The sequence below is a fragment of the Orbicella franksi genome, chromosome 9, assembly GCF_964199315.1.
Source record: "Orbicella franksi chromosome 9, jaOrbFran1.1, whole genome shotgun sequence".
NCBI lineage: Eukaryota > Metazoa > Cnidaria > Anthozoa > Scleractinia > Merulinidae > Orbicella > Orbicella franksi.
The window spans coordinates 23,460,643-23,486,136 of NC_138153.1; the positions used below are offsets into that span (position 1 = coordinate 23,460,643).

Genomic DNA, 25,494 nt, shown 5'->3' on the forward strand with positions numbered 1-25,494 from the left:
TTGCACATAAAAGGAAACCAGTTTGACGCTGCCGCAAACTGGTACCTGTCCTGTGGCGTGCTGTGCTGTGCTGGAAACGTAGTTTTGTTCTATGTTACCTTTTTTCGTAATTTCTGAATACGATTCACTACTTCTCGTGCCACACCCTCAGATAACAACGACTGATCCGGAGTGACATCTAACAGAATAAGCACCTTGGGAGAGAAATGAACATCACTCAGACTGACGCTAATCCCTGCATAGATTATCACCTGTGGTTGTTTAGTTCAGGTGCCTCGGCAGATCTTTCACCCCCGAGCATTCATTATCGTAGCCCTGACAGGCTTCAGAATTGCTTCAGTGAAGCTAAGTGATGCAATAATACTACGTTGCACAGACGAAGTCAAAGCGTTTCATGCACTGGTTAAACTATGTCTAAATATGGTCTTCAATATGTTATTCGAAGTAATCCCATGGAAATCTCGGGAAAGTTCATTGACGAAAAAGACCATTTTCATTTCCCCCTAAAATGTTTCATACACCGCTCTAAATTGAACAGAGTGCGTGGCAGAGTGCGTAACAATTAGACCCGTAGCCCTTGAGGGCGAAGGGTCTAATTGTTTTAGTATCACTCAACCAGTCGGATAGAAAAGGCAATAATAAAGTTAGCAAATGCAACTTGAAGAAATATTTATTTGGGAATAAAACGAAAGAAAGCGTCACGCTCGATTGCGCCAATTTCGCTACTCGAGGACTATTACTAATAGTCCTCTAGTAGCGTAGCCAATTAAAATGCATGATTTGCATTAGTCCACTAGTTGGGTGGTACTAACCTTGGTTAGTTAGCACTTTGGGAAGCAGTCACGCTTGTCACGCAAACTACCGCGGGGAACGTAATTGCGTGATTCAATCACAAACGGATATCGTGAATATACAGAAGAACTTAACCAAATCTCTAGATCACTTCCCTCTGATATATCTCGACATGAAAGGAATAGTAATCAGAATTTCCAACAAGTGACTGACCTGGCCATCAGAGTGTGCTTCATACGCAGATGGAGTGGAACCATTCTGATCAAAGGAATACTTCACCTAACAAAGTGGAACGTCACATACATCGACTGTCAGTGTTTTTAATAAAGTCAATGCACCCAACAAATAAAAAAAACATCTGGCCAAATGATTTAATTCAGACATCTGTTGACTTCTGTTCAGTTATCTTTTCACCTTCAAATCTGTTCCAGATAACAAATGCCCGGCTACTATCAACTCTCCTTTCTCCTGGAAATCTTGTACTTCCTTGTCTGAAAGATCTGTCAAAATCCACAAACTGTCAGTCAAAGAACTACACAAAACAATTACTAAAATATGAAATTATATGAACAAAACCAACCAAGTATTCCTCTGACTGAATCAACCTCATGGTTTGATACAGGATACCTTTAATTGCTTGTGAGACTTGTTTGAAAGCACCCTTCAGCCTTCGTCCTAAGGTCTGATTGTCAGGTTCCGCCCTTAGTTGTACGCCAAACTTGTGTTTGTCTGAAGACACAGTGATCTTTCTCACATTCAGTTCCTGAGGATAAATCAAAACTCTCTCATGGCAAAGAGGTCTACTTGACACATGGAAGACACGTGTCACATATGAACCTAGTATATAGCCTGGCTCAGCATGAGTGTCGCTGTAACTGAGTGATTACACGCCTAACCAGTATCTGTGATGTGCGGGGTTCGAAGACCGAACGAGACTCAAGTATTTCTTCGTCCCACGTTTGTGACATAATAAACATTTTATCTTTATCAAGAAGAGTTTAAGGTCATTCCTCACATTTGCATTGCGCATCCTTACTGCGCATAATTTATGGCGTCATTAGCGCGGGCTCGTGCACGCGCACATTGAAAACATGACGGATTTGCCTTGATATTGAGCTCTGTCAGTTGAAAAATGGCTCTAGCTCACCAACGAGCACGGGCACCCCAATATTTTTTCTAGTCATTGTAATCAACTAATCATAAGCTTTGCGTGAGAAAAGACTGATTCAATTTCTATTGCTGAAAATTGAATAAATAAGAAAAATAGCAGATACACTGTGGTCTTTTCTATCTTGCAGTCGGTAACCACGTCAAGAAATTTGGTTCAAATTTTTAATCAAGGATTTAGCTTTCCGTCTGAATCAAACTTAAAACGTTTATTTGTGTCCGACACATTGTATTTACTGTAGTTTAATGCGTGTTCTTATGAGTCCGGGCTCACAAAGATGTTACAATTACTGGGAATGCGTTCTTATGATAAGCATTAAATAATGCCAAAATGGGGCATTTTCAATGCCTCATTGCTCCTTAATGAGCATGGGCACCCCCCTTTTTTTATTTCAAAATTGAAGTTATCATATGACAAATATTCAGTGGACAAAGTTTGAACAAAAATCTATTGTCACGTTTATTTCAGAGGAATTACCTTAACTTTTTCACCTTGATTGACTGAGATTCATAACAAAAAGCAAATTAAAACAATCTTTTCTACATCTGAAGTAAACGTAGTAAAAACCAAAGCGTCCGTAATTCAGTCTGTACCTGCTTGATGTAGGTTTCAAGAGATTGCACATCATCCAGGCTCTGTTGCTGCTGGTGAATAACAACCAGCTCAGGGAGGGGATACTGGGGGGAAAATATGACGTTAGAGAGGGAATGGTAGTGAGTGAACACAACTAACACTACTTTAGTAAAGTTTAGGGTTAGTTGCTTGATAATGTTCCTAGATAGAAAGCCGAGTAAAACTAAAAAGTAATAAACCAAATCAAGTATCAACATAAAATTAAGAGGGACTGCTTCTCCAGTGGAACCCCGTTAATACGGTCACCAACGGGCCATGAAAATTTGGCCGTATTAACGGGGTGGCCGTATCAACGGGCTGGGTTAAATTTCCATGGTATAAATTGAATGACATCTTAACCAACATCACAACCGTTTTTCATTAAACATACGAAATGCAGATATAATTTAAAGAAAACTGAAACTTTAATCAGTGCATATAACTGATATCAACAACCCTTTGAGTGGCCATATAAACGGGGTAAAATTATTTTTAAAAAGAATTATACAGGTGGGGATTAAGGATTGTGGCCGTCGGCCGTGTTAATGGAGTGGCCGCATTAACGGGGTTTTCTTATAAGAAAACGTATGGGCGTTTCGCCGGGACAAGAAAAAGTGACCGTATTAACCAGATGACCGTAAAGCAGGGTTCCACTGTATTACCTCCTAAACACTGAAAACACCAGTTTTCTTCAGACAGTTAGCATGACTCCACTCCAATCTATTTCTCACTGTTTTGAAAATTTAGCAATCGGCTACCAAGCAAGCACACATTAGATCATGGACTGCTTACGGTAAGGTGCATATATCGTATTCCTAAGCTATAAAGCCGCTTGAAGTTAATAAAGGAAATTAACTGCCATAACGAGTTTGCGAAGCTGACGTTTCCAGCATTCTCCTTTCGTCAGAACATTTTCCTCTGACGAAGGGAAAGAGTTCGAAGCATCAGGTTCGCACACTCGTCACGGCTGTTAATTTACTCTTTCTGACTTCACATTCATAATTACCTACAATCTGCGACAAAAGTCTTGGCACACCTTCCCACTCTTGCAATATCTGTCAGGGAAATTTATCAGTTCGTCCCCTTCCCCCCAATTCAATGTTGTTTATCGTGATGAAGTCGTCATTGCCCGTTTACAATATTGTCGGGGATGGGGGGAAGGGGTTCCGCTAATGATGTCATTAGGCACTGTCCCCAAAATACCTTGTCAACGCATTTTCGTGCCATCTGATCCCTGGTGTGCCAAGGACTTTTGTCGTGGATTGTACGTGTTTGACTTGTCCGCTGACATACTCATAACGTAACTTTGTGCATAGATCCTAACATGCTCTTCATTTAAAGTTATTCCATTACAGACAAAATCGTTTAGTTCACAAGTTTCAAAGTTTCAAACAGACGCTTATATTTAAGGTGATTCCCACCTTCAATGGCAGAGTTTTTCTATCTCTCACAACTCGCCCAAGTTCAATTACAGTTTGCATCAGAGCTACTCTCCTCTCGATCTCTTTGTGAATCAGATTTTCCCTTAACACATACAAAAAATTAAGTTAGCGATTTAAAGGAAAAGACAAAAAAAAAAAAAAAACTATTACAGAACGTGGCTGTTTGTCATAAATGTATGTCTAATATAAGAATCAAACCCAGGAATAACAGAAACAAGGCAGAAAGGTCAAACAAGTGAACCATGTAATTGTGTGCAATATACAGACATTTCTGCATCCTAATATTAAGTAGCCGGGTTGTCATAAAGCATTAAAGAAGTTACTGTAGCTGCACAGTGGAGGTATATATGGCCCGGCATAAATTCAAGATGTCTTCCCCTGGGTGTGGTAATTCAAACTCATTAACTGCAATTCATCTTCACTGCATTTGTTAATCATAACAGTCACATGCTGACTTCAGACGCGGCCCTCATCAAGGTGAAACTACAGAGAATATTACAAGTAACAGCAATAACACAGCCGTAAATACCTGGCCTGTGGGATCATCAGGTAATGAATACTCTCTGTTTCTCCAGACTTCATACTTTCTGGTATGTAAGGCCGTAAGGACTGGTAAGTGTGCTCTGTCAGAAATGGAGTGAATGACGCCTACAAACGAAAAACAACAAAAGTCAAGTCAAGGAAGATGCCGGAAATCACACAGTTCTAGGACCAGCTGTTGCTTGTTGCGGTTGTTCGTGATGTAAGGCCATACTATCTTACAAAGCGTAGACGCACCTACGAGGATTGCTACTCCGCCTGGGTAGGAGGCAACTTTACCTTACGTTTTCTTTATTAAAACTCCACCCACTGGGAGTAGTTATCACAGCCGAACGTAACATAACGAACGTAACGTAACGAACGAAACGCTTGCACCAGATCACCTGACGTAGAACAAGTATGTATAAAGCAGGTGCACCTCTATTTCGTGATGTATGGCAATAATTATTGTTTACTATGCTTGCCTCAATCCAATGTGTTGGCAAAACATGTGCAATCCATGTCGTGTTTGTTTTACTTAGAGGAGCAATATAATAATACCGAGATATCATACCAATAATCGTATCATAGAGAAGATAACACTGAACAGCGTCTGAAGCGCTTCCTCGCGATCTTTGTCTCCACAGTCTCCCTGGAGAGTAAAGCAACATACCACATGAGAATCAACATTCATTCTAGTCTGTTTAGTTTAGTTTATTATTATTTTTGCCATATTACAACTATATTTACAAAATATCAATCCATAAGGCAAGGAAGCCCAGTACACGGCGCAGATTTCTTGATGTCATTCACGGTGAAAAATTTTTCTCATTTGACAGTTAAACCAAAGGGAGGGGAAGAGAGTTTGTTCAACTGCACACCAAATTTAAGACAGGCTATGAGTTTTGTTGTTGTAATATAAAAGATTTTCTCTTACGCAGTCTGCCAAGGTATGTTATGGTCTCAAGCATCCCTTACACTAAACAAACTTTAAAATTTACCAAAACCAAAATATTCCATAAGAAAACAAGATATAAATAGATACAGAAAATGCTTACCCTGAGCCGCTTCCTATTCATTCGTACATACACATTGGTCAGATAGTCAATGAACTTGACAAGACGAGGAACAACCGTGTACAGATGATAAGCTAAGAAAGGACATGAACATCACTTCAACCATTGACTTGGGCTGATGATAAAATGACTAACAAATGAAGAAGCGTAAACAATGACTGTATGACAACACTACAAGAACTGTTATCTAACATGAAAGGTAAGCACAAGACACAAGCGAGTGTTCTGTGACTGCTGAAAGGAGATATTTAGCTTCCTTTTGTTATATGGTGTTCTTGAGACACCAAGCATGTTTTACAAGTGCAGCAATGGCTCACACTTACCAGCCATTTCTTGATGAACAAACAACACCAAACTCTGAGTAAAGGAGAGAATCCAGCGATCAAGTGTGTTCTCCAAGTTCAACAAAACTGCTTCATCATGAATAAACTTCTGTCCTTCCTATTTTACAAAGAAATTGGAATACGTCGTGAAAGATCATAAGATTCATCCCAGTCTGCGACCTTAGCGTACTGCGTCAGATTACAAAGGGGTTTATTGTCTTACAATTCTCCATTAACCTTGTACGTTTAAATCATGACAAGGTTAAAAGTTTCTACAATGTATTCACAAGAAAACTTATTGAAAAGAAACAACACCACTGAGTATTTGACACACGCTGGGAAGGTCTAGGAATTCATCATCTCATTATTTAATGATTAAAACATTATTCAAGAAAGAATTCCACGGTATAGCCAGTGTAGCTGGTAGGATTTCACGTACGTGTACTTTGTTTCAGCGATAACATCTAACGAAAACGGAGTTGTCACGAGGAAAATGGGGAGAAACTAAGTTGAGACCTTGCGAAAACTAACAAAGCACTATGGTAATACATACAATAACAATTTGTGACTTGCAATACAACATTGTTGCGCAACACGATGACAGAAAATGTCGTGATACCAGACCTGAAGCTATCAAGAAGAAAAATAAAAGATGCTGGCTTACCCTCTCCATCTGTTGAATGTTCTGTAAAAGGAATCTGTGAGCATTGTACCACGGCAGAAACACATCCTTAATGATATCTTTCACTCCTTTCTCTTGAAATTTGAGCGTTTCAGCCCTGACTACAGGAGAGTTGATCAAGTACAACCTGGTAAAACAGCAATTACTTATTACACTTCCAGTTTAAACATATCGTGTTTTCCTGATTTACAATATGTTTTTGTTTGATGACACAGTTCAGTCAGAAAGTCATGCATTTCTCTGCCTAGTTAGTCGTCAAGACTACAATGGACAAAAAACTGCCTATGACAACCGAATTCAAGGTTTCCTTCCCTTAAGTACAACAGTACTTAGCATATAGAGGAGTGAAATCCATGTATTTTAGGGTTATTTAAAAAAAAATGACCCGGATTTTATTGCTTGTGTGTTTTGTTAATGACCAGTAAAACACGGTTTTAACTGTTATAAACACAACAGATTAAACTTTTTATTTGCGGTAACCTGCGTAGCAAGCGTTTCCGTGGGGTTTGGAAGCAAAGAAAGACCGAGGAACGGGATTTTCGGTGTTTTGTCTGCGCGGAAAATGGGGCGAGAACCAAAAAAAAGAAAGAGGGGGATGGGAGAGGGGAAGGATTGTATGGCAGCTCCCTTAAGTTGACGTACTCACCTCAAGGCATCAGCTCCATACTTGTTAACAATCTCCATTGGATCAGGATAGTTCTTTTTTCTCTTACTCATCTTTGCTCCATCCCTATAACCATGCAAATACAAGCAAACATGTACAAATCTTACATAGCCACGTCCAATGAATGCAAAACGCTTTGGACAGGTAAAAGGAAAAGCTACTTATCTAGAAACCAGAGAAAAGTATCTATCACTGTAACTGAAGAATAAATCAACTCACGCAGCAAGGACCAGTCCATTGACAATAAGATTCTTGAAAGGCGGTTTATCAAACAAAGCTGTTGAAATCACCAGCAGGGTGTAAAACCTGGAAAATAGAACATAAACTCAGGAGAAAGGAAAGAAAAGAAGCACTTGGTTATGTGCTAACAAAAACGACAAAAACGGAACCACTTACCATCCTCTTGTCTGGTCAATTCCTTCAGCAATGAAATCAGCCGGAAATGACGCTTCAAATTCGTTTTTATTTTCAAAAGGGTAGTGAGCTTGCGCGTAGGGCATACTGCAAAAATTAAAGAAAAAACTCTCTATTAACAGGTACAAGTACACAAAGTTTGTTCATGCAGGGGGGTGTCGTGTGATTGCATCCTGTCTGGTGAGCAGTGTTTACAATAAAGCTATAAGTAACAGTAATTAGACCAAGTGGTGTACAAGGAGTAACGAGGCGACCTCTTGCATAAATCACCTAGTTCACTGTGAGCTAGTACTTGATCATGCAAAGCCAGTGGACTGACTAAGAGATTTTTTTTGTGAAGAACAATAGATGAGAACACAGAAGTAATCATCGCAAAATAATGTGAATTTGGAGGAAATAAATTGTGGTTTGTGCAAAACCTTTACAGAAAACAGTCTGGTAGCCTGCATAGCAAGCGTTCCCGTTGATTTTGTGCTCTCGCCCCGATTTTTGTGCGACCAGTAGGTGAGAAACTCTTTGTCTCTTTGTTCGCAATGCCGGCTAACAGTCTGGATAACCTATTGATTCCAAGGTACTTACCTTCCACTTTCAAACCAGCAGTCAAACACCTCAGACACTCTTTTAAGAACTCCCCTGTTTGTTTTAGATGGGATTGTTATGTGGTCCACACTGCCATACAAGTAAAGAACATCACTTAAGTAACAGAAGAATAAACTAGATTTCTACTAACATTTGCGAAGATGTATTGTACGTATTATAGCTTACTCCATGTGTAGCATAATTCATTGTCTACATTGGTGGAAACATTTTCTCAAGTTAGTAAACTAGACTAAACATGAAAATAATGAGTAAACATCACTTTACAATTCAATAAAATCATCATTAAATAGAAAGTGCAGTTTACCTTGTTGCCCTTGAGGCAAAGTTAAAGCTAATTTTTGACATTTCATAAGAATTGTTTTGGTATATTAATCACTAAAAATCTAATACTGATGGTCATTAGTTATTCCACACCTCTCTCTGTGAAGATCCGTAACTCTGACTCCTGATAACTGCTCTAATTCGTCCATTGATCCAACACACACAACCTGTTAGTGAAAAGTTTGTTAAACCAGTGGTCAGAAGCCTGCAAGGACTGATTTACAACTCGCTCTCAAGCCCAGACAGCTGTTTAATCACCGTACGTCATACTGCTTTGGGCCCTGCAAGGCTTACTTTTATCACACTATATCAACTGAAGCAAAGCAAACGTTTTTACTGGTAGTACAATGGCTTTGCGTGTGTGCTAAAAATATCTGTACATTTTCTCTGCCATCCTTTGCTCAACAACAATAACATTATTCTTCGACTACTGGAGCTACATCGTGGTTCTTAACAAGTATATAACATTGCAAGATTCTTAAATAAAATATACAAATGTATTTTTAACCACGTTTTTAACCAGGCATACCTCTTCAAAATCATCACTGACCCACAGTGGAATTGGTGTACCCCAGTAACGGTTCCTTGACACATTCCAATCGTGTGCATTTTCAAGCCAGTTGTGGAAACGTTTTTCTTGTACAAATTCTGGAACCCTATTAAGACAATGCAAGACTTGTTTCAACAATGCAGTGAGCCGAGAGTTACAATACATATACCGTTAACTGCTGCTTATAAGCCCCTCCAGCTGTATCTACCTGTAAACCAAAAAATACATCCGGTTATAAGCTCCCCCGGATATAAGCCTCCCTCTAGCTTGCCTTGTTTGAATTCGTTTTATTATGATGTTTTAAAGCTTAATTAGCGGTAAATGAAAAACCTATTTCGGTCAACATGTAGCTCTTTTCAAAACGATATTTTTTATTCCGGTTATGAGCTCCCTCGGATATAAGCCCCTAAGTTTATAAACTCATCTAAAAGCCCTTACGTAGTTGTTTAAGCTCAGGGCTTATAAGCAGCAGTTTACTTAAGCACTAGACTACAAGTTTTTATGGTTTATAGGCTGATAAACCACGCGGGATGTTGGAAGAACACGAGAAAAATTCGTAAATCACGAGTCGCAGGCGAGTGATTTAGGAATTCTTCGAGTGTTATTCCAACATCCCAAGTCTATTGAGTGTTCTTCCAACATCCCAAGTATATTGCTTTTATATAATAATTCAGAAGACACGCGAAATTTCCATGAGTTTACTGGCACAATAAACCATAGCTGATCGACCAATCAGAGCGCGCGCATTCATTTAATTATTATATAAAGTATGTTCCTTTGTTTCACATGTCATATTTTTCCAACATAAAACCAAGTGGTCTGACTATTACTGTAACTTTAACAATTCAAATCACAAGGAAAAAACCCTCCTTGTCAGCTTGTCAACTAACACTTGTAGCTCTTCATCTCCTATACCATTATCTAAGACAATTCACAGAGCATAACTTACAACTGCCAAAAATAGCTACATGTAAGTCTCAGAGCTTCAGAACAACTGTGTTTCTTTTTAATCCAACAGCCGATTCTTAGGACGTTTACCGTTGTTTTCACCTGGACAGGGTTCGTTTTGGGTACAAACCTTGAACTTGCATTTTGTTAAGTTTTTTTTTTTTTCTATGGTTATCACCATTTTATTTATTTATCGTTTTGGTCTTTTACAGCACCATTCATAGGTTTGTAAGTAAAACAGAAAGCTTGCTAATGTGAACAAGAGTTTCAACAACATGTCTTGCATTGATTAGTTCCGCTGCATGTTATGGATGTATATGCAATGGTTAATAATGAGGTCAAATAAGTATGCACCGATAGACATTAGTTCGTAAAGTGTGAGGGTAGTTCTGAAAAGAACTGCTGTTGGTGACTGACGTTTCGATAACCTGAGTGGACGTTATCTTTGGAGTCACATGTTATAAGTCTGGTCTGTGGGCACTGATCAATTGGTCAGTATAAACATGATGATATTGGCTGTAAGACTTGAGTAAAGTTTTTCACTTTTTTTTTTACGTCGTGAATAAGTCGTTTGTAAGTTGCCGGTAGTTGTTGACATCTGTTTTAAAGAGACATTTGTTCTGAGCCGGTCAGTGTACCAGTTTTTCAGAGTCATAGGAGCCAGTGGTTTTTCTGTTGATGATGTTCAGCAATGTGATTGTTGGCATCACCATTTCTCGTCGTTGTGTTCAGCCAGTCTCGTGTTAAGGTTTCTGCCAGTCTCCCCGATGTAGCTGAAGATGACTTCCACTCAGGTTCACTTAACGTCCGTCACCAACAACAGTTCTTTTCAGAACTATTCTCACCCAGACGATCAAAGTACAAACTACTACACAGATACTCCTGGGTTCAAACTATGTTACCAACAGACATGTTTCTGCACGCCTTACCAGTATGACTTCTTGTTGTTGGTTAAAAGTTTGTCAACAATAGATTCAACACGAATGAACCAACCGGGAACAGCTTTGTAAATCAATGGTGTGTCTGACCTATGATATCACAAACATGGCATTCATGTTAATTACAGCCTGAATTACATGTACATGTGTATAATGTTGCTCTGGAAGAGAAAATGCAAAAACCTGGGAATTATCAAACAGTTAATCGATAGATAGCTTTATTAAGTGGAATCATTTCAGCCCCCGAAGCGGCTGAAGCCTTTTCATCACAGTGCATATTCTTCATAAGTTTTTCAGTCCTTTTAAGTTAAGAATTCTCTTATGTTCATTCGGAAACAAACATCAGTCTCATACATTTGTGCGCAAGCTGATGAATCATTCTTTGAAACAAGCCCAATCCCTTTCGACCCTTTGTCAAATGTACTTTAAAAGAAAGCACCTGGGGGCTTATCAGAGCATTTAGGTTTCGTACATTTACATCTAAGATCAGCAGCATATCAAGTTATTTACCTCCAGCAGAAAGGATAGCTATGTTTGTGAGTGCTTTGGTGTACTAATCTCTGCTCCTGCTTGAGCCATTTCATGATATTCTTATCTGCATCCTGCAGTAACAGCCAACAAACATGTTAATTCACGCATTTGTATACAAAACCTGACAAGAGAAAGTCTGTTGAACAAGTGGGCTGGGATACATAACGAATCGAATGTGGTTAAGCGTGGTCTGTACTCTTATAGACAACGATACGCGTCATCATAGCGGTAAAAAATTGTTTTACCACAATATCGACGTCAAAGAAAATGTTTTTTTTTTCAGAGCACGAGCTGAAAAAGGCACTGGGTGACACACTGACGCGAGCAGTGTTGTCTAGACTCTTATCGACAATGGCAAATTAGCCAATCAGATTGCGAGATCAGTAGCAATTGTGGTGAAAAAGAGTACAGACCACGCTAAACCACATTCGATTCGTTAAATTTACCACAATATCAACGTCAAAGAAAATGTTGGAGTGTCACTCACACAAACAAACTCAATGCAAATTTTAATGCATAGGACATAGCAAGCACCATAGCGTTCAGACCACTCACTGCTGCAGATAATGAAGAGTTTACTGGCTTGTTTGCTAGCACAGTTACCTTGACGTGTTGTCCCTTGAAATCTGGCACATCACTAGTGAACATTCCACTGGCATCAACAGGACAAGGTAGTTTTCCTCCTTTTTGTAGAATTCCATTGGCTAAACACACTCGGTAATCATCCTAAGACAAAACGATGCTAATTACAGCTGTAGAGTGATTATCATTACGTTTCTAAACCCAGAACAATACTCAAACTCGGGAATTTATAAGGTGACAATTCCAAAGGACATAGTGCACAGACTTCCACGCTTTGGAGCAACCATCATATCCAGTGTTTCGTATTGAGCACATGTACAGGTAAATTGGCTAAAAGGAACATCCAGTGAAGTCTCCAAAATGTTCACTGTACACTGTATCTGAGACTCTGACATAGCGTTACATTATATATTTAAAAGTAGAGTAACTTCATCAAGGTTTATACTGGAACATTGATATCTCAGAGCTGAACGCAAAGTAGTCCATACAATGTAAAGATGACGATAATACAGTATGGCATGGTATGCCAAAGGACAGCACAGTGAAAACAATTGAGCACAACAAACTGCTATAAATTACCAGAGTAGTTTTGAATTGAATGTCAAAAGCAATCCACAATGGCTTTGATTTTGTTTTAATGCGCACTGCAACTGGTTTACCTTTTTTTACAATTGTGCCATACACTCAACTAACCAGAACTTCTAGTTGCTCACACTTAGCTTCTTGTCATTTGCAAACAGTTCTAATTGCTTTGTCATTAATTTTTGTTTCTACGTGTTGTGATTGGCCATTGTAATTGCTATCAACTAATGCAATTACAACACTCAACAGTCCTGGCTAATTTTTTAATATATTTGGTATATTGAAGTTATTAACTTAAAAGTAAAAGTTAATAACTTCAATATACACGTAGAGACATTAACTTTTTAAAATTCTATAAAAAAAATTAAAACTAACCTCACCAAAGGCTGGAGCAGAATGGACCACCCCAGTACCACTTTCACCTGTCACATAACCATCAACTAATACTCTGAAAGCTCCACCAGCCTTCAACTAAAACAACAAATGGACAGAATATGATGTGTACATTTTTAAAACCTACAAAAACTGGCACCAAATGGAAACTACAATGTCGGAGTTACATGAGATACAAAAAGAGGCAGTAATGAAATCATGCTCTAAAAAATGAGAACAAGATTGGTACAAGTATGGCACAAGATTCTTAGCAGCTCGTAATTATCATGTGAAACAATCAAGAATAAATCATCAGTTATTCTCCCTTGCTAGCATTGGTGTAAAGATATGGAACAGTATCTCCACAGAAATGAGTGAGTTAAGGAAGACAAACTTCAACTGAGAATTGAGTAGAGTATTCTTTCAAATAATTCTTGCAAATGAGGAGATAAATGTTGAAATGCACTATATGGAAATCTCTAAGTATCTCTCAATCTTTAATTAGTACTCGCTCTTTAATCAATTCTTTAATTAGTACTTGCTCTTTATTAGTACTCGCTCTTTAATAAGTATATTAGTATAATGTCCTCTTTTCCCATTTCCTTCTCGATTATTATTGTCAACTCACTGTACTGTATTATGTCAACCTTGTTTCACTACTAATTTTTACATTATGTGTTATGTATATTTTAGTTTAATTTTGTTTATTTACTCATTCAAATTTCTCAAATTTCTTTTTTTCTCTCAAATTCTTTCATTTAATTAAGCTATATAATACTCTTAAAGTACCAGTAGTTCACTCAGAATTGTTTTGCTAGCTGCAAGCTACTAAAGCTTGTAAACTTATTATATATCAATAAAACGTTACTGTTACTGCTACTGTTGGTATTTGGAAATCCTTTCACTTGTTAAATTGCACCAAACATATACCTCTCCTGCCACCTACTAGCTTAAGTAGATCAAACTAACCCTGTGGTCACACAGGACAAAGAATTCACGCCTAGATTCCTTATTCAAAAGTTAATTAATGTGTTATATGCTAATAATAGATTTCTTGCAGACCTGCTGGTCATATCATCCTTCCATGTTAGAAGAGCCATGTAGGTTAACTATAGAATGAATGGCATAGTTTTACACTTACATCCTGAAAGTATGTGAAAAGGGGTGTGTAAGTTTTTCCTTCCAGTGAAGCTCCTTTAAATCTGATGAAACATTTTGCAGAAAACAATACCTTACAAAACAAAGTTTACAGCATGGGTTCTAGCAAATTATGGTTGTATGATGTATAATAATAGCATATCAATACTTGACTACCATGGTTAATTACTTTAAAAAATTGTCTCGATTTGTAGAATATAACTTCTTCAAGCATTAATCTGTACATTCTTCTCCAATTACCACAGCTAAACTTACATTGTACTAAATCTGAATTAATGATGAGACAGAGTGTAGCAAGGTATGCTACCTGTATATGATTTGGAGAACACCATAAAACTATGTTACATGTAAAACATCCTTACTCAAAGAACAAAAATCATGTTAGAGAAACTCTATCCTGAAAACTACAAACCTTTCTAAAATTGTGTACTCTTCTGGCTTTTTAAACAGAGCTTCCAGTCTAGCTTCCATCATGATATAAACTTTGTCCGAGGTATTGTCTGTAAAAATTGATCACAGAGAACATCTTTGCATGCAAAATATCTCAATCACTTATACTAGAGAACACTAGATATTTCCAAAATTTGGTGAGTGTAACCATTTTGCAAGTTAATTTTGTTGCTTAGCACATGACAGAAAGAGGCTTAAATAAAGAAAAACTCTTAACCAAAGCTGCTGATGCTAAATGTGATAACATATTAAAATTTCTAAAAGAAAAACACCTTGTAAGGGGGTTTGTGACATGTCATTGATCTCCATAGAAACACAGAACTGGTTTCTTGTTGCAGAATGTAATCACAAAACCAATAAAATGTATGTATGTATGTACCAAAGAAATTTAATATTATTTTACATTTTGATAACCACAACAACAAGTAATTTTCTTCTCTTTGGTAATTGGTGTTTTTCTTAAAGCTACACTGTACAATCCTTTGTCGTACGCTTGTCACCTTGTTGTGGTGGACGTTGCACATCTTCACTGACATGCCATCAAAAGTAAACATAATAACTATGCAATAAATAAAGTAAAGAATCTGGGATATGATGATTATTTAATATTAATATAAACAAATACGAGGTATGTGCAATTTTTTTTTTTACTGTGATAGCATCACATGCTTGCCAGCATGTATATGTAGGCAAATACCTTTCACTTTGACATAATCCATCTCAGGGTTTACAACAAGAGCAAGGTTACTGGGAAGTGTCCAAGGTGTTGTTGTCCAGGCAATCATGCTAACATTAGGATCCTCATCCAAAGGAAAGTTCACAATTACTACAACAAAACAGCCAATGTTTAAGAATTAGCTCATTAATCAGCAAATTGAAGTGCATCATTCAGGGCTGGGGAGAGAGAGCCACCATTGAAGCCCAGGCAGCCCTCATATGGGCTGTATGTAGGTATGTGCGGCCCCAAGGGCATAATGGTTGTTTAGCAGTTTTGGTCAGAAATGGGGTATCATTTTTAGCCATTTTGGACTCAAATAGGGTATGTTTTTTGCACTCTAGTCTTGAACTGGGTATGTTTTTTAGAAGAGGTTACTCTGCTGGCCCAGTAAAAGCACATGAACAGTGCCTTTCGCCTTGGTCTGAACGAGGGAACTTATTATAAGGCAGGTCTGGAGAAGCTAGGGTATTGATTAAAGGACCAGGTCTGTAGTAGGGTATCACATTTTTGGTGAGGTCTTAAAAAGGGTAGGGAAAATCTCAGATTTTGGTTTTAAATAGGGTAAGGGTTTTGGGAAGCAGGCCACACACCTCCACCCAATTTTTCTTGGAGTACCTCTCCCAGACACTGAAGAGAGCCAAAAAAGGGCAAAGAATTCCACATAAAGTAATCTCTAACAATGCCTGACATTCCCAGGTGCAAGTAAAAAGTTATGCCTATCTGACATTCTACCAGCACTATAGCTAAAAGTGTGTCTGCAGTAAGGGCTGATGGTCATTTACCAGATGGATCCATAGTTTCTTTGTAGTTCTGGTTTGATTCAAAGTTTGACAAAGGAGTACTACATCTTGTTGAATATGGCATAACCTGAAGTTATAAATTATAAGTTACATTTATTTCTTCACTTATAAAATAGCTGCAAGATTATAATCCAAGCCCCACTTCAGACATCATGATCCCCTCCCACCTCTCTGAGCTTGCAAAATTATAATGTGTTTTTCCCCATCAACCTCCTTTTTATGGTTTCATACTTCACCCCCAACCAAGCACATTTTCAACTGATCACATTCTGTCCTTTGGCTGCACCTAACAAACCTTAACTAATACACATTCTTACTGCCTCAAGTTGATACCAGGTACTTCTCAAAGCCATTAATAATTCACCGAGGTTAAACAAAAGAAATCATAAAGTTTTATGATCATGGTGCTTGGATATCTGATATTACAGTAATTAGCAAAGATACAATCGTGTATTTGCAATTATATTTCTCCATTTTCCCCTTTGCTTTAGTTTTGATTAAGAAGATATATTGAACACTCAAGACAGTGTTTGACCACATTTCTAAACACCTTGAAGTTCATAAGAAATACTCCACTATGCATTGAACACTCTTCTTAATGCTTTGAAATGTGTTCAAGCACAGTCTAATGGACTGATTCTTCAATGTAACTGAGCTGGAAAAAGCATTGAAATTATTTTTATTTTGAGTAAATCACAAAAAGTTGAAGGATCAAATAAGACAAAAAGGTTAAAGAAAAAGTCACAAAAATTCTGGCCCAGACTCCCTATACACATCAGATTAGCATTGAACACAATTGCTAAAAATCGATTACATCAGCAGAGACTCGCCACATGACTGGGACAAGAATTACATTGTTGTACAGACTGGTAGAAGGTTTTGTATGAGTGTGTTGTATTCTAGACCAGAAAATTAGGCAAGAAAGGAAAGACATGGTCAAGGTTAGAAATCAACACTGCTGCTGAAGGTGTTAATTAAAACGGATTCAAGATATCCAGAAAAGAGGCCAAATATCACAAATTGCATTGAGGATCTTGCAAGCTGCAATGAAAGTCCAACAGATTCCAAAACCTTCTAGAACTGGAGGTAGAGAAATTTTAGCGAGGCGGGTTGTGACAAGCCAATCAGAATACTTCACGCAGAAACATATAACAAAGAGACCAGGTCTTGAAGAGAAGACTTATTGCCAGAAATTCTCAAATTTAACGACTCAAGCCATCCACTCTGACAAGCAAGATAAAACAGGACATAAGCTTACTTATTATTCCTCAGGCAATTCCAAATGACAGAATTAGGTGTACTTTGCCATTTGGAGGACCTAGATTTTAATAGAGCCATTTGTTGGACCACATAAACAAACCTTTGCAGCCAGCAGACCTTAGCTACAGTACATGTGTTTCATTGAATCTGATATATTTGGTACAGCAAAAATATAGCCCAGGGCAAAGACCAAGTGTGCCAGTTTCATTAAAGCAAGGTGACGAATTGGATGTTAATTACAATAATTCTTTATTAAATAGTATTTTATTTCTGGCTTGCTGGCTTTCTTGCCGGTGATTCACCTGATTCACATTTTAATACTTTTTCTGCTACAGAATGTATCCATAAACAGCCTTTATGCATAAGAAGCCAATCGTATTTTGATACCCACTTTCAAACTGTATTGTTATTCTAAGGTACATGCTGTGGGTTTTCATGAAAGTAATTGATAGATATTGTACTGAATTGCTCATGAGCACCGTTGTTGGATGCATTGATCTTGAAGAAGTAGTGCATGGAATGTCTGAGTCACTCCGGGGGTTATGGGCAGAGCATAGAGAGAATAGAGAGTCGAGGATTAAACCTCATCTGACCTCTTACAGTGACCTCTTACAATGAATATAGTTAAGGTTACTGTAGACCTTCAGGGGTGCCTTCCAGAAAATGCTTTCTTTACGCGCTGCTTTAAAGAAAACCATGGCAAACTATATATCAATGTGAAGCTAATAAACTGTAGAATCCGAAAATAACAAAATATTTTGCTATTTTTGTTTTAGTAGACACGCGCAAGCCCAAAAATGCAAAAATGACCATACTTGCTAAACTGAATTACCAGCCTTTGTGTTACCGCGGACATCCAAACTGACTGGACAGTATCAATCAGGAGTTGATGGGCTAACAAAGGGTGTGAGGCTTTTTTGATATTTCTATTGGCTGCTTAGAAAATCTCTTTCAAAGTTGGACAATAGAAAACTTCCTGACTGCTGTTACTCGATGGGACGTCACAAGACAAATATTTTAATTTTCACAAAAGCTTCACACCCTTTGGTGCGCTAACATCTGACGAACAGTTTGGCCAAATTTCGTTGAAATGCGATAAATCTACATACCCTATTAATTCATTTGAATAGAGGTAATTCACGCAAAAATCAACATTAAGTTCTTGGCCTCGAAAGAAATTCACAGTTTTCGCACCTCACTGAAGCAGTTGTCAACGTGGCCATGCCGCCAACCAATGAAATGCAGCTTTAAACTTCCCAGCGGGCTTCAGTAACACTTCCCGGGAATGAATGTGCAATGTTTACATTTACAGTACATCTTCATATCTTACATCGTCTGCCGTGAAACATTCAGCATCTAAACTGAATCAGCAGATAAATGATAAAGTTTTTGAAATAATTTTGTTTGGAAAATTCAAATAAAGTAAAAGTCTTGAATTTGGTGTAAAAAATAATTTTGGACAAAATAGGCCCTTGAAGGTCTACAGTAACCTTAAACTCTAGTCAATGTTAATCCTCTCTTAGTTCAGTTTTCTAAAAAAAACTCTGAAATAAATAATAAATTCACAAAAGAGCTGGTTCAGTCATAGATGTCAGGGCTGTCATTAAGGGCCGTAAGCGGTAACACCTGTTACGGCTGAGTATGCTTGATTTTCCCTTGATGCTATGGGTGAAATTCCCTGTTGTTTAGAGAATTCACCCACAAAGTAACAAATTTGCTATGGGTGTGGAGAATAAGGCTACAGGTGACTAAAAAATTAATGATAACCCTGGATGTACCTTGAATCCTCTATAGACCATCCCTTTCTCAAACAGTTGTTTGAATGTCCACCTGTTCAAAACAAAGTGTTTTGGAGACATTATTTAAACATTGAATTATAATTCCTTTTTGCGACATACATGTCTTAGATGAAGGATTACTGTATTAATCTAACATACCAAACAGACTCCATAAACCAGGGATAAAGTGTCTTATAGTCATTGTCAAAATCAATCCATCGTCCCATCCTCTTGACAATAAACTGAAAGATTACAGGGTAAGTGGTCAGCAAACATCAACCCAACAACACCCCCATCTTTAATTGATTTACAAGTAATCAATTGATATACCATTTACTATATCATAAAACTAACAGTCCAGTTCCTTTTAAAACCCTTATTAATATATCTATCATCTTGAAGAAGCTACAGCACATGCAACCTATTCAAGTCCAAGCTACTATGCAGCCTTTGACCAGTTTGTTGACATGGTCTGTTAATTTGAATAGAGAAATCATCCACAACACTATTACCGCCCAGCCTGCTTTTTTACCCAAATCACATTTTAATTCTGCAAACCAAACCAAGATAAGCCCATTTGAGGATGAAATCATGGGAGACTTGGATATGTTAATAAAGTTCACTATACCCGCTATAGCATAATTATAACTGCCCCCAGTGGAGGGAAATAAGAGGTGTTTTTTTCACTATTATTTTTTCAAGTGCACTCTAAAAGATACTTTGACAGCTAAAAATAGTGCTGTTCTGTCATGAACACCATAAGTGAGACCAAGATTCTTGTCTATGATTTATACCCCTAAGCAAGTTTTAAGCCAGGATTTGAAAAGTGGGCATCCAAAATGCACTACAGGGCCTGCTAAAATGAACAATTTATAAGGCAACATCTGAAAAATGAAACAATTTTGTTTAAAAAGTGGCCATCCACAGGCTGCCTGGACACCCATCTGGCTAAAAGCCTGCCCCTAAGCAATACAATGAGCATTCCCGACTTTTTCATTGGGGAGTCACCCCCTCCCCCCAAACTGGTACTATTCCACTTGCTTACATGACGTCGATGATTTGCTTTCATAAATACCAGGCCTTACAGGTAGCAACCATACACATTGAAAGCATCTATTATATTTATCTATCAAATGATATTACTATCCAGTAAATATTATTTCATACATTTAAATGAAAAAAATTATGCAAATACTTCTTTTTTTAATTTCCAGACTATGATCACTGAGTGTTTCTTGGACAATTTATCTGGAAACTCACCTCCCATTCATTAGAATAGCGCATCACAATCTGCCGACACTCTTGGTTGTAGTTAGCTATTCCCATTTTCATAACATCATCTGGACTCTTCAAATGAAGCACAACAACTTTATATTGTAAGAAAATAAACCTCAAATTTAGTGCCTAAATATATCCATTGTCTGTAATCAGAATAAGATCAGTTCATTCATTTGCAATTTTGTCTTAGAAAATTAGGAAAACTTATTGTGCCAAGAGATGACAAGCACTGTCCTCAATTCAGGTAATGGCAGTAGTCTGTTTCTGAAAAAACAGGACTTTGGTTACTCCCACTTATACTCCACAATAACAGTCATTTCTGTTCCCAACCAGTAGTTCTACTTTACACATTTCACCAATTTGAGAATTTTGAGAGGCTCTGAAAAGTGATGTCAATTATAAAGCTGGACCACAAAACTTCCACTAAATATTTTTAAAAATGGCTTTTCAAGCCATCTCATTGAATGGCTGTCGTATTCAAACAAACTGTTTGATTTCAAAATAATCAAAACCTTTTTTTAACCTGTCAGTCAACACTCGCATCAAGCTGTTTTGTTTGACATTGAGTAGCTTGTAAAGGTAATTGATATACAGCAATAGTTATTGGAACTTTGCAAAGATCAAGAGATCAAAGACTGCCATGGATACAGTTAATTACATTGACCAAACGAACGGTCAACCCATGTCACTGTAAAAGGGGCCAACTGCAATTTTGTAACCCATCAAAGGGCAGCAGATATTTTCAGCAGCCCTATCAATTGATAGTGCTTTGAATCTTATCTCTCATGCATTAATTAAACCAGTTGAAACTTGTCAAGAACCAATAGGGTAATAATTTATTTGTCTTTAACTGCAGATAGAGGTCAAGAGGAGTTGCCATTTCTCAATGAGCAGAATGAGAAGGGATCTCTCCTTCACAGGGAAATGATTCACAAGTAATCTTTGACAAACGTTCAATTAACATTCATTTTATGACCTTTAACAATTTTCTTGTTCAGTGGTGATTAAAAGAAAGCTACATGTACACTAATCTTACCTTGATACCCAACTTCTGGTCAATTTCATATTCCTAGAAGGCAAAATATATTGTATACATTTACATGTATGTATATGCTACAATATATTTTAGAATACAAAAACGAATCTGTAGTACATGTATGTATTGTGTGCTTGTTTTGCCATTACCTACGTGTACATAATTTTTATTAATTTAAGTTACCAACAGTATTCCTCTAGTTGAGTAAAAATATTGATTACCAACTATGTAGCAGACTTACAAAAACTTCTGAAGTAGACATAATAAGAAATGAGACACTGAAGCAGAGTCAATGTTTTAGCGATCAAAAGCTTTCAATGCTGTCAGAGCATCTTTCTTACATGTACATGTAAGTGAATGTGACAGGAATCTATTTGTCCTGTGAGCTAATGGCTGGACCACGTCAGGTGCCAAAACATCCTCATGTGGGGCTGGAAGTTCAAATCCAACTTCAGAAGGAGAATTTGTGAGACCTTGGAAATTCCGTGCCACTGAATTGGATTTGTCCTATTTTTATTTTTATTTTTATTTATCTTGTTTCTTATTATATACCATAATGTTTTGGCAAGACAACACTATTTAATTCTTGTGTTTTATATAGATATAAAATATATTTTTGTACAATAAATTATTGAATCATACCACTGGAAGACCATGACAGTCCCATCCAAAACGCCTCTCAACATGATAACCAGACTGATGCGCAAATCTGGTGACTGTGTCCTGTGAACGTATACATGTAAAAGCCACAATTACCATACTGGACAAACATATACAACCAGCTGGCACAAACTAGAAATCTTGGCATTTTTAATAACAATTAAACTGATGGATGACTTTTGAATCTGGAGAAATTACCGTAAAACCCACAAGTGAGCCATAACTGTAGATAAGCTACACCTGCAAGTTTGAAACCTAAATACCATTTACAAGTTCAAGTACTGATGATAAAAACATGTACCAGTTGGAAACAGACAAGGATCCTTTTAAAATGCTCAGTACTGTGGCACTTTCAGCTTATTACATGTTAATGTTGCAGTTCCTAGGGAGTAATGCTTTAAATACCCTGATAAACACAAGCAATAAACATGCATTCTATGGTGTAAAGGGGGGAACACTGCTCCGCAATCCGCGTGACAGATGAACTTCCATTGCGTGACCAAATGCCAAACTTATCTCCCCAGTGGTTAATTCTGCACTGGATCGGACAAGTTGGTGAGGCCAAAAGCTTGCGCGTCCTAGAAGCGTAACTCTAAACGGCACTACGAGCTGACCTCCGGTCAGCATCATGCTAAAGTGAAGACAGTTCTCAAGCCTTACTTATCTCCCCAACACTACGAGCCAACTCCGCCAGCATGTGCTGGATCAGACGAGAAGAGGTATAAAAGAGCGTTGAATAGCGCCACTAAATTAACGAAAACAAAGCTTGGGGAAGTCGCTGCAAGACTTAACTGATAGCGTGTCACGAGAGGTGAACCCCAGTTTATTATTTATATTAATGAACAACAACAATAAACCTCCAAAGGGAGGGAAGGGTGGGAGTTACAATTTCAAGAGCTAACTAAAAGTTACAGCAGTGATATAACGAGTGAATGATGCTAAAGTCCAAGCTAAGACTCTTTTATAGGTAGACTGATGTCTGGGTTTAAACCAATATAAAATTGTGTACCATGAAAAGTACAGAGCCCATGTGGCCTTGAACGAAACAAGAATAGGGCTATTTAAAAGACTAGCCATACAAAATGCATGATATAGTTAACCCGGATGTTGTTGCAACATGCATGCGTGAAAGGCTATTGTGAATATTGTTTAAACTAGACAACAAAGACTTCTATAATATTCTAACACGTAACAGTTCTATTGCGTTACGTTTAATAGTAAGCTAGTGACTGTACGTAAATAGCGTCACGCTCCATTAACTGCACTTTAACAATTGACTTTAAAGTTTTATTTATTACATCATGCCATAGATAACCTCCAACACCAACTTTGAACCCAAATCTTTAGCAAAGGTGCATCTTTAACATGGACGTTTTTCAGTTATTGTTACAACAAAACAATAACAACAGCCACTACATCCTGGTAATTTGTCATAAGAGTAACACAACTTAGAAGTGCCAGTAGTCAAAACCAAGATTCTCCCGCTAGGAATAGGGACAGGAGACCAGGGACCGTTGCTCTCCCACAAATCATTGCTCTGTACTTCATCAAAGATTATACATTGTGAATTTTATCCATATCGGTATTTTTTTTCCTTAACAATTCTCCAGATACATGTAAGAGACAAAAAAAGTTTTGATGAAAACCCCTGCAATCATTAAATATGCAACCATTTACATGAGTTACCATTTCTAAAAGGAAAGGCCTCTGGTAGAGAAGGTGCCTTTTAGTACTGTTTGTACACTAAATGAGTAAGTGAAAAGCTGAACATACCTTTATAGTACCAGCAAGAATGTGTCCATAATGAGGCAAGCCAGTGGCAAATGGAGGTCCATCATAGAAACTGTACCTAAGTAAATTATTACCCAAAACACAGGTTATTACACTCTGCAAAAATCATAGTAGAAAAATGACAAATGCCCCTGAATGATCTCTTTACATCCTGAAATTATTGAGCATCACGAGGACCAAAAAACAAAAGTCAGAAGAATTTCTGATCCACATTAACAAAACTCGATATATGAATATATATTCATGACTAGAATGTGCACTGTTTTATGAGTAACACACTGTTATGATTTTCAAAATACCAGAATACCAGTCTGATAAATCCCCTGTGACCCTGAAAATATTCCAGTCTATGCCCCCGTCCCCGCCTCCCCTACCCCCACCTTCAGAATTCCGAGATAACACTCGTGGTATGGGTATGGATATTTTCTGAAACCGCCTAGTAACAGACTCTGTTACTGGTGCATTTTTGATGTATCAATCTGGACATAAATTCACACGTAGTATTTATGACCTCTGGATTGTTGGATTGTTATCACAGTAAAGCTAAATCATAAATATAATAATCCCTAATTAATCCACCTACCATACAAAATAATAATAGTCTGCTGAATTGTTTCCAGTTAACAATGAGTGTCAGGATTTATACCATGCCATAGAAAATATAGCCAAATATCAGAATACAGGAAAACCATTGTATATTCAACAGTATTTCCAACCTTCCCATCATGCACCGTGCATATGTCTCATCAATTGTGTTGGCCACTGTATTTTCTATGGCATGGTATAAAATAGATATGCAGTGCTCTCTTGTGGTATATACCATGGAATATCCTACTAGTCACTTGTATTTTCTTGGTTTACACACTAGCCTAAAGGCTCATGTGTATACAAAGAAAATTCACATGAAATCTTTAAATTACATGTACCTCTATTTTGGTAACTAGCTTATCCTTTAACAGTCCAACCAGAATTTTCCAATTTATTTTTGCAAGTCCCAGTCCCCTCTCTTTTCCAAGTCAACAAGGGTCGGCAAAAATTGTCACCAATTAATATAAACTTAAATGTTGATGAAACATATTTGGCAGAATTTTCCAAAAGAGAGTTCAGGCCTTTTGAAAAAAAGTGAAAATGAATTTTTCAAACCTTGGTTTGTCCGTTGACTGGCGCAAACACGACTGGAAAGCGTCCAACTCTTCCCAAAGTTTCAATATATTCTCTTCCTCTTTAGGAAAATCGTGGTTCTCAGCAGCTCCAGCGGCCATAGAGAACGAGTCGTCGTGTCCAAAAGAGCAAAAAAATCGAAACGATGATAATTTAGGGCTGATAAATCGACGAGGTTTCAACAAAAAAGTTCCCGAAAGGTACTTCCACATGGAAGCGAAAGACTCACCCTATCCCGGGATGCACAGGTGACGCAATATTTCCCAGAAGCCTTTTCCCGGCTGCGAC

The 25,494-nt window shown here is 37.6% G+C and overlaps 1 protein-coding gene across 2 annotated transcripts in view; it reads right to left on the bottom strand.

The window, feature by feature from the left end:
* LOC145497892 (isoleucine--tRNA ligase, cytoplasmic-like) overlaps positions 1-25,485 on the bottom strand; it is a 28,458-nt gene extending 2,973 nt beyond the window's left edge. For both annotated transcript variants that reach the window (XM_081477764.1, XM_081477763.1), the window contains exons 1-32: positions 25,189-25,485; positions 24,028-24,103; positions 22,237-22,317; positions 21,595-21,627; positions 20,541-20,627; positions 19,440-19,522; positions 19,281-19,332; positions 16,225-16,309; positions 15,422-15,550; positions 14,687-14,774; positions 14,258-14,318; positions 13,120-13,215; positions 12,184-12,306; positions 11,560-11,651; positions 11,041-11,139; positions 9,143-9,269; positions 8,707-8,780; positions 8,272-8,361; positions 7,675-7,779; positions 7,498-7,584; positions 7,261-7,344; positions 6,597-6,741; positions 5,933-6,050; positions 5,592-5,683; positions 5,108-5,185; positions 4,544-4,662; positions 3,994-4,096; positions 2,554-2,637; positions 1,420-1,555; positions 1,207-1,292; positions 1,006-1,071; positions 99-194 (exon numbers count right to left, since the gene is read on the bottom strand). In XM_081477764.1, the coding sequence (XP_081333890.1) occupies positions 99-194; positions 1,006-1,071; positions 1,207-1,292; positions 1,420-1,555; positions 2,554-2,637; positions 3,994-4,096; positions 4,544-4,662; positions 5,108-5,185; positions 5,592-5,683; positions 5,933-6,050; positions 6,597-6,741; positions 7,261-7,344; positions 7,498-7,584; positions 7,675-7,779; positions 8,272-8,361; positions 8,707-8,780; positions 9,143-9,269; positions 11,041-11,139; positions 11,560-11,651; positions 12,184-12,306; positions 13,120-13,215; positions 14,258-14,318; positions 14,687-14,774; positions 15,422-15,550; positions 16,225-16,309; positions 19,281-19,332; positions 19,440-19,522; positions 20,541-20,627; positions 21,595-21,627; positions 22,237-22,317; positions 24,028-24,103; positions 25,189-25,418 (3,105 nt within the window). In that variant the 5' untranslated portion in view covers positions 25,419-25,485. The remainder of the gene's footprint in view (positions 1-98; positions 195-1,005; positions 1,072-1,206; positions 1,293-1,419; positions 1,556-2,553; positions 2,638-3,993; positions 4,097-4,543; positions 4,663-5,107; positions 5,186-5,591; positions 5,684-5,932; positions 6,051-6,596; positions 6,742-7,260; positions 7,345-7,497; positions 7,585-7,674; positions 7,780-8,271; positions 8,362-8,706; positions 8,781-9,142; positions 9,270-11,040; positions 11,140-11,559; positions 11,652-12,183; positions 12,307-13,119; positions 13,216-14,257; positions 14,319-14,686; positions 14,775-15,421; positions 15,551-16,224; positions 16,310-19,280; positions 19,333-19,439; positions 19,523-20,540; positions 20,628-21,594; positions 21,628-22,236; positions 22,318-24,027; positions 24,104-25,188) is intronic.
* Between the last annotated feature and the right edge of the window lie 9 nt (positions 25,486-25,494).